This window comes from Lissotriton vulgaris, chromosome 1_1 (assembly GCF_964263255.1).
Source record: "Lissotriton vulgaris chromosome 1_1, aLisVul1.2, whole genome shotgun sequence".
Classification (NCBI taxonomy): domain Eukaryota; kingdom Metazoa; phylum Chordata; class Amphibia; order Caudata; family Salamandridae; genus Lissotriton; species Lissotriton vulgaris.
In genome coordinates this window covers 730,484,056-730,496,272 of record NC_141685.1, presented here as the reverse complement: position 1 = coordinate 730,496,272, position 12,217 = coordinate 730,484,056, and the positions used below count along the sequence as shown (strand labels likewise).

The 12,217-nt window shown below is 44.8% G+C and overlaps 1 protein-coding gene across 2 annotated transcripts in view; it reads right to left on the bottom strand.

The window, feature by feature from the left end:
* Positions 1–12,217, bottom strand: part of TDRD5 (tudor domain containing 5) — a 1,550,608-nt gene that overhangs the window by 275,540 nt on the left and 1,262,851 nt on the right. Inside the window, exon 12 of one of the 2 annotated variants that reach the window (XM_086955296.1) lies at positions 3,386–3,592. In XM_086955296.1, the coding sequence (XP_086811422.1) occupies positions 3,386–3,592 (207 nt within the window). The remainder of the gene's footprint in view (positions 1–3,385; positions 3,593–12,217) is intronic. The other variant, XM_086955303.1, reaches the window with a different exon arrangement.

The following is a 12,217-nucleotide window of genomic DNA, read 5'->3' as shown; positions in this document are numbered from 1 at the left end:
CAGGCTTCTGAACAAAGGCTGTGTGTGACGAAGTGCTGCCGGATGCCCGCCCTGCCTCGCCTCTCATGAAGCTACAATACAGCCTTTCCTATCACAGTATCCCCTCCTTTATTTGCAGACTTCTACACCTTCCACGCAGGAGGAACTCTGGCCCTTAAAGACCTCTCTGTTACCTGCTGTTGTAGCTGCTCACATGACCATGTCAGCTGACATCTCCTCCTTCAAAGGAAAAGAGACAGCGGACTCGGCGTCTGCGGTGTGGAGAGACCTGACGGCGCTTAACCAAGAGGACCTCGCAGTACAGACTTTCTCGGTGGCACCAGGCTTGGGAGGACTGCGGAGCGTTGAAAACCGGAGACTGGAGTCAGGAACAGCGACCCTGCCAACCGAAGGACCGGTCTATCAAGATCCAGAAAAGAGTGAGCCGGACCCGCTCCGGCAACACAACGTAACCCACGACGGCCCTGGAGGGTCGTGGCTGACCAAGGTACGGAGCCATCTGGGGGCCGTATGGGTAAAAGGGAAGGCGGAAGAAAAGGGTAGGGTGGGGCAACCGCTAGACCGCAATAACTGGGGATCGCCTTTCACGCTAGAAAACAGACTAGAAGCTAGCGCGTCACTGGAGGCTGTCGGGTGCACAACCCTTCACTCCCTCATCCCAGTTGATTCAGGTTCTACGTCCTTTACAAAGTCTCTTTTCTTTTTTTTTTGCCTTACCACGGAGTGTTGGGCCTCGGGGGAGCCACCTTCTTCCTAGCGATGCAAGAATAGAGCAGATGAATCCCTCAAGTACTCTCTGAGGCAAGAGAGTGAAGAATAAACCAAACTACTTTTTTAAGTGCTTCTATATTTTTCTTTGATCTACACCCAAAGTGGACATGAAAATGAAAACCCTTGACTTAAAAAGTATCTCGGTTTCCTTGGCTATTTCTCCTCTGCGCCACAGTGTGAAAGATACATTCCAAAGGCCAACAGCTGAACTGGATGCTAATGATGGCTGGAGGCTGACTGGCTAGACAGGCACTCACACACCCACTCACAGACCCACACAGGCACTTATACACCCTCTTTCAAAGGTTACAGGTTAGAGTTTGGAAAACTATTTAAACCAAAGGTTACAGGCACGCTGTAGTTAGGAAATAGAATTTAAAAAAACTTAGAAATTCACTGCAAAAAAAGGTTACAGGGACGTTACATTTAGGCTCAGATTTCACTCATACAAAACTTTAGAAATTCAGCAGGTATAGTTACCTGAGCCAACTATAACTTACCCCCCTGCAATGCACTGTCTATGACCTCACATATTACATTGCTCAAGACATGGTCAGTACCAACACTGATGACATCTCAATGATCATCTACTTGCTGTGCCCCACGGAGTCCACCCCTAGGACACAGCAGTTTCCCTGCCTGCACCGGTAGGAGCATGTTTACAACTCCCGCCAAACTGGAGCAAATACAAAGTCCAGCCAGCGGAACCTTTAAAAATACTCCTGCCGCCTGGGAGCAGAATATGATCTGCTTTCCTGCCCACACTGATGCGGGCAGGGAAACAGATTAGGCTATTGCTCCTGCCCGGAGGGAGCAGCATAAATAGCGGCTCCCTGCCGGCTGGTCCAATGCCGTACAAAAGGGGGTGGTGATGGACGGAGCATCTGAATCAATCAAACACTCACACCCAGTCAAAAGATCTGGGTTTAATCCATCACCGTTCTTTAGCCCACTCTGCCACCCCAGTTAAGACATGGCTATATGCAAATCAGTCTGACCCTGTGCCTCATGGGAACAGTCCAGCCCGAACTGAACAGCTATGTCTTCCCTGGACCGGAAACAAGCTTCCGAGGACCGGTTTCTGGCATTCCAGCCGTCTCCAATGCCAGCACAGCAAGTGTCTGGTTGGTGCCCTGGGTGGGCACCCACCTTTAATTGTTGCGGGGCCTGGGGGATGGGGTCCCGGGGCCAAATATGCCCCCCCTTTAAATATATAGATCCTGGGGGATGCGGTCCTCAGGGCCTAATAAGGCTCAGGTGGGGGCAAGTGACCCCCCCACCCTTCAAAATAAACATGGTTTAGGTCCCTCTAGCTAGGATCTCAAAATATTTCTTATGTTGTGTTATTGTTTTATTAGTTTATGAAAAGACAGACTGTTTGACTTAGTATCTGTCGTTATTGCCTAAGTTTTATTATAAGGGCTCCTTACACTGTTGGCTGTTGGTCACCTAGAGTACTGAAGTTAGTATGTACCCAGCCTCAACTTGCCCCCACTTCTCTTTGTAAACGCGGCTGGCTCAGGTTGGGTTGTAGGCGACTTGCTGTGTTTTTAATTTGCTTAAGAAAAGCCATATTTACTGGCTCCTTTTTTCTTGATGACCTTTAAAGCGGCCGGCCCACAGGGTTGTAGGAAAAGACATGGTGTTATGTTTTAATATATGCTCTGCTAATAAAAAACAATTTAATTCTAAAATATACATGGCCCTGGGGGATGGGGTCACAAGGGCCAGAACAGGCTCAGGAAGAGGGCCATGCATCCACCCTTCCCCTTTAAAAAAGATACTGCCCTTCGGGGGATGGGGTCGCCAGGGCCCGATGAGGCTTGGGAAGGAGGGTCATGTGGCCAACACTCCACCATGCACGGCCAAAGTGCGCAGTGTGGGGTTGGCCGCATGTGGGTGGGGTTTATTTAAAAAAAAGGCCCTGGGGGATGGGGTCCCCTGTGCTGCAGGGTGTTGGATTTATGTATGGCTATTAAATATTACTTTATCTTAAAAAACACTCTAGAAAGTTAAAATAAAGCAAAGGTTAAAGTAACGCTCTAATTAGGAGAAATGTTCAGTAACAAAGTAACTTTTTCAATTCTAAAACCCACTGAAATTCACAGTTATCTTAAGTAACTATAACTGATGCCCCAAGGTAACTATAACTCGCGTCGTCGCCATGCAGAGCTAATTACCCCATATATATATCTAAACTACAGCAGTTCTGATAATTCCATAGGGTGCCACACCACAGCAGGTGCCCTGCAATACTGAAAGCAACAAACCGCGCAGTAATATAACAACGGTCCATTCCAAGGATAGCAACAAATACAGCACTCAACAATTGAAAATGCTAATTCGGTATTTCTTTTAAATCATAATCATGGATCAGCAAATAATGCGTTTGGTCCGAATCCCCAGCCCTACTTGCGCATTTTCACTCGTTGAGCGCCATGTCTGTGGCTATCCTTGGTGTGGACGTTGTTATATCTCCACATCAAGTTGAAGGGTAAGACCTCCAGGGACCAATTAAGAACACACAGCTCTCATACTAAATGTCAGACGTGAAGAGTCCATTCTCTCACTACACAAAGTCTATGTTTCAATTTAGTATAATAATAATTCATACCTCTTGAGCCAACGCCTTGTCCTGTTCATGCTTTGCCGCAGCATCAGTAGTAGACAAGTGCCCAGGGTTTTCGGTGCTGGAGAATTTGTTATCCGATTTAGAAATCTTAGTATCAATAGAAAGAGGCCAATTCTCATCCCAAATGTCAATGCTTGCTGGTACTGGCTCAAGGTAAGGTAGCTCCAATTCATGGTCTTCTACAGCCTGCTTCAAAAAACATGATCATGCTTTTTTTCATTAAAAACGTTCAACAGAGCAGTGTCTCTTATGTAAATTGCTGAATCCTTAGTAATCCTTAGTAATCTCAAATGCACAGAGTCTATGCCTACACTGGCCATGGTTTCAGCAAGTAAAAATGGAAACTCATTTTGAAGGGAACAAAAGACCCCTTATTGTAAACACTAAAATGCCAAACATGGCTCTGGCACAAAGTTAAAATGTGAATAAGTGATCTTATTTTCCCTGTTTAATATATATAAAAAAAATTCTAAACCATCTGCTTTAACATTCATTCAGATTGTTTCGCTAGTAGACATGCTGCCCCTCCTTTGAAAGTGTTAGTAGATTTCTTCACAATTGATTCTATGCTAGCTAGGTGCTTATCCAGATTACTTGGGACACAGTGTAACTCATCACAAAAATCTGTAATGCATTATCAAATCAACTACCTGTTCTATTTTAAGGGGACCAAGTACACTGTCTATAAAAAAGCAAAATCTGCCTAGCTGGAGGCCAACCTTTGCCAACAGCTATCATACAGGAGAAAACATTATGCCTCAAACAAAAAGCACAATTTGGGCTGCACAGACACTGCCTCATTAAAACTCGGGAAACACCTTGGAACTGGTGTGCTAGGTGTAACAGTTACTACCACCACTGGCCGTGCCCACACTGGTAAGAATCCTAACCTTTTTAGCAAAGGTGTGGGAAAACCACACTGCCACTGTAAGTCTGTTTCAATAATATGCAGCAGGAGGAGGATGAGGTGTACTGTTTACAGATTTTCCGCTTAGTATATACATGTATTCTGAACCAGCTGCTTAACAAATATATATTCATATGCTTATTATACATTCAGAAACATTTTATGGATTTCCAAGCATGCGACTTGGCTACAACTCAATACTGCTAATACAGAAGCAATCTTTTGGACAGCAGAATAATCCGAACCGCAGGCAATGGTATTCTATTTTACCCCCAGACTTGAAAAACGTTTACCCATATATTAAAGGGTTAGAGACTTAGGCTGACTAAGATTTAAGACTTGCCATGAATTTGCAAATAGGTTAAATGTTTAAGAGGTTTTTCCTTCAAGATACACAAACTAGGGACATCTTCCAATATATTCCCAAAGTCCAGTGATCATTTGCAGTGAAGTCTCACATCCTCATTTTTATTGCTGCAATGCTCTCTATAAGGAAGTTCCAACAAAGCAGTGTAAAAATGCTGTGGTGTAAGAGAGGCAACGGGCCCGGGAGAAATAAACCCTGCGGTCAGACTGAGTTCACATCTTAGGTTCTGGTCCAGACAGTCCGGTCAAGGGAGCTTGGGGATCAGTGGCAGCTCTATATAGGACTACATTGATCAACATTCTACGTAAGCATACTGCAACAAGTGTTAGGACATGGAAGGCACCAAAAATGCTGGGATGGATCAGTACCCTCGCAGAGGTAACTCCACAATGGTTAAGGAAGGCACTTAAGAGTTAAGAAAATTGCAGTGTTTTGAATAAGGGGACATAAAAGGGATCTCTGCCCTGGGAGACGTGTGTAAGAAAATGTTAAACCTTTTTAGCAACTAGACGAAAAATACAAACTGACAACAGAGATATATGGGTATCTACAACTAAGGCATGCACTACGAGTCCAAGGCTTTTGCAGCACACAGATCTCATGTGGTAATCCAGTAAAGCAAGGGATACTGATTTAGGCCATACGTAAAAAAGAGGTCTTCAGAATCTTTAAGACTAATTGATAACGTCGGATATGCTCTTTGGACTGAGATCAAAATGGGAGTAGAATACTGGAGAGACAGATGAGAAGGAGTGAGAGGAGACCGTACAACAACCACAGGATTAAGCAATTAAACCAGCATTGACCAAGTCAATAGGCTTCACCTATGCAAGATCTACTGCGATGTCAATGTTAATATGTTGAATATTCATTCAGCAGGCGGTTACTACTACATATGCTGATTACTGTGCTGGTAAACCTAACTTTTTCTATAGACACAAGTGGAACCTGTGTAGCCCTTGACTTCCACTGCAATAGTTACAAGAATACTCATTAGTAAGGTTTAATATGTGATTTATAGGTTTATTTCAATATTCCCAAAGAAAATATCTTGTTTCAATCAAGAACTTGATTTAGCTATTTTAAGTGTCAATCTCAAACAAGTTGTTCCTTTTTGTGTGAAGGGGCAGTGAGGGCTGAAGTGAATAATAGTGCACAAGCCACAGCAGGGGCAGACTACAAGCCCCAGGACACCTTGCGGCAGGAAGCTGTTGCAACCGACATCCCTCAACGCCCGGAGGTGCTCTTTAAATTCCAGCTGGTGGTCCCGCAGCGTGGGAGAAGCCACAGCAGGGGCACACTCCAAGCCCCAGGACACCTTGCGGCAAAGAGCCACCGCAAACGACATCCTGCAGTGCCCATAGGCGCTCTTGAAATTCCAGGCCGGGGGTCCTCTGCGTGGGTCGTGCCCGAGCTAAGACTGTGCAGAGAGCGAGACAGTTTGCGCCAGGAAGAGGAAGAAAGCATGCCAGTATCTGGAGAAGAATTCAGTCCACTGTCCGCACCCACTTCTTATACCAGTCCATTTCCTTATCAGGCCGGCCTTCTAAAGTGTCCAGCGACTCCTCCCAATCTTCTCCCACTCCTCACCCTTCAGAATAGGGAGCCATGGCCCGGCAGTCAGAGCACAACTTTGAGTCGTGGTCAAGTGGTCAAGCTCCAGACACCAGAGACAAACCAAATGTGACAGGCGCCACATGGCTTGAATCCTGAGGTCTTCCTAGACATGGTACCTACACATCAAAAAAAGTCGACAAAAAGTGAGAGAGGGTAGCTCTCTTCATGGATCAGCACTTTACCGGTGTGGAAAGAAAATAATGGACGTCTACGCGCCGAGTTGGCGCCCATATCGGTGATGCCGACATCATGCGGAGCCGACTGACACCACCTACTGGCGAGCAGGGTTATTGCTTGAAGAAAAATCTTCTGCACAAAGTCTGAAGCCTGAGAAAATCAAAGGTAAGGAATCTTTGGCTAGATGTCTCTAATAGATCTCTATGTGTCTGTTAATTCTCCATGCCTGTGAATGTGCTAGTCTAAAATGCAACAGTGTTTGTTTAAAGCACTCCGATACCTTTGGTGGGGTTTACGGTATGTAAAATATTACTGTTAACATTTCAACAAAAAAAAAAGAATGAACAGTGGGAGGGCTGTTAAACTAAAGGTGTGTGTTAAACAACAGCGGGTGGTGGGAGGTGTTAGAAAGCACAAGTGAAACACATGCACTCGTTTGGAGTGTGGGTAATAAAAATTTTTTTTAAGTACCTGGGGAGCGTGTGGCCAGTGGAAGGACAATGGCAGCCAGCCACTGATCGCCAACCAGAAAGGGTACTTGGTTCAAGCTCTAGGGAACAGCTAAAGCCGAGGAAAGAGAGAGGAAGTGCAACCTGATGACCTGGGAAACTGCTGCTGGCAAATAAGAAGCAAGAAAACATGAGTGACTGGCATAGCCTACAAATGGTAAGTATTACTGAAAATCAGGGAAAATTAGGGAACTTGGGTCTGTTCTCTTGATCGAACTTCACATCGCGTGGAGCCGGTCTCTCCGTATTTTGGATGCACCAAAATACGGAGAGACCGGCTCCACGCGCAGCAGAAGATATCCCGGGATTTCATAATACGAAGCTGGGGAAACTATAATCGCATCAGCAACCAACGAAACGAATAACTACCCTTTAATCTTGCCAATATTTTGGATCCCAACAAGTTGTACCTGGCCATATATTGGGCTATATATTTAATTACCGATGTGAAGTTCGATCAAGAGAACAGACGCAAGTTCCCTAAAAGAAATTATCAACCCAGCCGTGTGAGGCTGGGTCGGAACTATAACCAGCCAGAAGGCATATAATCTTTCTGGAATTGAATATCAGCCCTGATGAAGTCGTGGGTTCCTGCCCATTCGACGAAACACGCGTTGGCTGGACTTGGAGAAAGCCTTGTGGATTAAATGAACTATATATTTATTCTAATCTGATCTGACTTTTGTGGATTAACTTGTGAGATTGTGTTCTTGTGGAATATTCGGAGTTGGTGTGATAGGTTTTCAGTAATATTTTGGATCTACGGATCATTTGTGGGACAGGATGATAACCCATACCTAGGCACCCAACGACTAAGATATTGAGATCAACAAATACGGACATTGACGATATTTGGTGCAGCGCCACAACAATCCAGGATTATCACCCCCCCCCCCTGTGTTTTTCATACAAATGGTAAGTGATGGGAGGGCCGTAAGCCCCTTTTAAGATTTTTCGTTTTTATTTACTAAAGATTTTACAAGCACAGTGCAAGCGCTATGGAGGCGAAACCTAAAAAGGGCTCAAGTTAGTCCACAATATATATTAGACCAGGACCAGGCTGTTGAAAATGGGAAGGATGAATTTGGATGTGTACCTTAGGAGATACTAACAGGGAGAGGATGCTGCTTCAGAATAAGTGACTTCTGGAATAGGGTCTGTAAGTGCCTCCACAATGTACTAGGAATCCTGCAGATGAAAGGTGCAAAGCTTCTCCTGCTGGGTATAGTGGGTGATGACTCACCACTGACATATCCTTCAAAGCTTGGCAATGTGGAGCTAAAAATTGCGCACAGTGATATTATCAAGTTGTCTGGAAGCTCAAAGACCACAACTTGTGAGAAAAGACGTGCAAACGTAGCTTGGTGTATGCTGATCCAAAAATTGAATGTATGGATGGATCCATGTGGAACGACTCCTGGAGGCCGGTTGAGGCTGGGGAATGCCTGTGCCCGGTCTCTAAGGTCCGGATCACGGAGTCATCTTCGATGACCAGCTGAATTTTTCAGCCCAAGTTAACAGTCTAATTTCCTCTTGCTTCTTTTTATTACAAACCTTGAGAAAAATGTTTCCTTTTATCTCACAAGAACTGCAAAAGACGGTGGTGGTGGCTCTCTTCCTGTCCAAACTGGATTACTGCAATGCCCTTTTTCTGGACATTGATAAGACCCAGATGAGGAAACTGCAGTCTCTACAGAATGCTGCAGCACGACTACTTTTAAACATTCCTAAAGGACATTCAACCTCAGCAGGGATTAAGTCACTGCACTGGCTTCCTATCCAGCAGCGCATGGAATTTAAGGCCTTATGCCTGGTGCACAAGGCACTTTACGGCGGTGGTGCAGAGGATATCCAATTTTTTTTCCTACCTTACAACCCCTCTAGAGCTTTTAGATCTGCAAATTTGGGCCTTATCCAGACTGCTAAAATTAGGCAGGCAAGATGGGGTGGCAGGACTTTATCAAACTGTGCGGCAAAGCTATGTAACAAAATGCCATTGGCCATGATATTTCCATCTAATCGACAGCTCTTTAGGAAGAATTTGAAAACATGGCTGTTTACTTCCACCTAGTATTACAGGCCGTATTCCCTTTCACATACACTAGCGCCAAGACGCCATGGCAATCGAGTGCTCTATAAACATATATCCTATCCTGATATCCCTTAATGGACTCCTTGTTTGGGCCTGAAAGGTCAATGATCTAGTAGTGCTTTTATTTACATCAATTAAATGTTGGCATCAAAAATTCATGAATGAAGGAAGGTGGTAGCCAAAGAAATACAAAATAATCTCGAGTCAATGGAAGAATTTAGTAGACCTATGGAAGACAGAATGGTAAGCTGTAACTGGAAAACTAAAAAAGCGGATGTGAAAAAGGACTAGGTGATGAACTGTTTGAAATACCTCAAGGAAATGAAGATTCAGCAGAGACCTATCAATTGCTCCTAAAATATTTCCTATCGAAAATAAAAACAATGCTTTGTAATGTAAAATTGCTATGATTTCTGTCTTATGTTAAATTGTCTGACTAATCAAAATGAAAACAACAACAAAAATATGACACAAAAAAAAAATCTTATTTTCCAAACTGTCACAAGGAAACACATCCATCTGTTTTAACAGAGTGAAATCCCAGACACTAGCAATATTTTACATCCTGGAGAAAAATGTAACCTGATGGCTCCTAAAATCCAAACAATGACTAGAGGGGAATCAAATATTTTCAGAGCTTGGTTCTACATATTGTGATATTGGTACACTGAAGTCTGCATTACATTTACTCACACAGACATATTCAAGGATCTCTAAAACATGGTCCCAATTTAAATCTTGGCTGGCGGACCGTTTCTCCACCAGGGCGATGGAGTGAATTACTCCTTCGCCCTGAAAAAGGTGCCGCCCACCAAATTTAGAACTGTCCGCTGGCCCAGCAGACATTTCTAGCACTGGGAGGAACTGCGATAACAACGATTCCTGTCAATGCATTGCAAGTTTGATGTATGGCTCCTTTTAAAATAAAATAAACAATGCCCCCTTAGCCAGTGGAGTTTCCTCCCATGGTGAGGGGGCAGCACTTTTTGATGCCCCTCACCAGTAAGTTCTTCCCGGCAGTGAAAGGCATCTAAATTAGGTGGGCAGATATACAGTCAAACTACTGATGGCCCTTAATCCTTCGGAGGGGTTTGACCACGGAGGAGAAGGAATTGTCTCCGTCGTTGTCTGAATGTGTGTGAGCATAATGTTGGCAAGGAGAGAACTCCATCAAAATATAAATCGGATCAGACCCATGGTTCTTTACTTTTCTTTAGCAATTACATTTCTAGTGGATACTATCTTACCGCAGATCACCGTATAAATATTCTCTAGGTGCCAGACTGCATTAACAAAAATGTCACCCCATTAATAGCTCTACATCACTGCCAGGTGGTGTCACATGGCTCCGTCTACCCTGGAGGTGATAACATCAGGCTATATATGAAACCGATGTCAGCTCCTTGCATTCTTTCCACACTTAATCAAGGTGCACGGAGAGGAACTGAGAAATATTTACCAACAACTACAATAAATAGCAGATGCACATATGCCTACCTTGGGAATGTATTAGTAACAGCACTAACTCATCATGGGAGGAGGCAGAGCAGGGAGGAATGTTTGGGAAAATATAGGGGATGATTTAGATCTTGGCGGAATCAGTCCTGCTGTCGCTTTTTCAGTGGTCTTCTGGCCCGCGGACGAGGTCGGCCCGCCCGATTTAGATGTTGGCTGGTCACTGAACGGAAGACCGGCGCAGTCCTGCAGCCTCCGCCAGGAATCTTGGACCACGTCGATGCTGGCACAACCAGAAGAGGCTGGCGGCGGGACTCAAAGCAACAGTCCTGCTGAGTTGATTATGATGTGTCTTTTCTGCAGAGGTAACTGTGGCGGAAAAGACCTTCAAAATCAAGTTTGCGGAATCGAAAGAAAAGAGGTAACAACTTACCTTTGTCTTATTTTCCTCTACCATTACCTACTTGTACCCCATCATCTAGGTCCATCCTTTGCTGCTCTGACTCCAGCACAACACCACACAATTCCATTGTGGCCGAGTACTCACGTAAGCTACTTGTATTAATGTCCTATGTATTGTGTGTTGACGATCACTGTGGGCTTGTATTGTGTATGGCATGTAATACAAAGGCACATCAAACATTGCCTACATTCCATTGCATGCAAACATGACATATGTCTATTTAAGAATACATGTTGTACTTACCCGTTTCCATGGTCCCATGATCCTCACTCCATCAGGACTCCGCCGCAGAACACCGCCAACACAACAGAACATCTAAATTGGATCAACGCAATCCCATAGGCCTGACGGTGACGGAGTACAGTGAGGAAGCAGAGAAGACCGCTGCGGTATTCTGTCTCTAGCTGCAACAACTAAATACGGCGGGCTGACAACCTTCAACTCGACGGAGTACTTGGGACCGCCGCTGTGGCAAACCGGCGGTAAGACTACCAAGATCTAAATCAGGCCCATAGTATCCACCAGAAGGAAAATGATACTCACTCTTGTAACCATCTGTTTGTTGTCTGTAGTGTGGTAGATTCACATGTCCTGCATACTCTTGCCATTAAATGTTGGGTATGGCCGTTTGAAAGCTTTGTTCCAAGAACTTTTCAGTGATGATAAGTCCTGAAAGGGGTCCCTTAGCCCACAATGCACCAGGACAAAGACTTCACCTCAGATTGTTTTTCACCCAGCGGGTGAGTAATGTCAGTGGAGGGCAATGAAGGAATACAGAGTAAATGTACTGTGAATTGAGAAGGGTCAACAGAAATACGTTGGATCATTACTTGCTTCCGAGAGGGATGGTGCATGTGGAGCTACGGCACAACAGGCTATGAAGCACAAGTGACTACTTGTGTAACGATATATCTGTAAGAGACATTAGTTAGTAATAGATTCCTTACCTTAGAATATCCCCAGGCGTCAGACTGGATCCGGAAACTTTTGCGTACCAATACCCCTGCGCGTCGGTAGGCGTCGTCCGCGGCCGTCGTCGTTAGCGCCGGAATGACGTCGCCGGAGTACTTAGACGCCACCCTCGAGGGGTGACGTCAGTTCTTATACACAGCTTTTCCGCGCCAGAAACGCAGAGCCATGATAGAACCAACACTGGTGCCATGAAACTAGGGCCTTGAAAGGGGATGACCTTAACCCTAGATCTCGGTTCGCAGAACGGGGAGGATG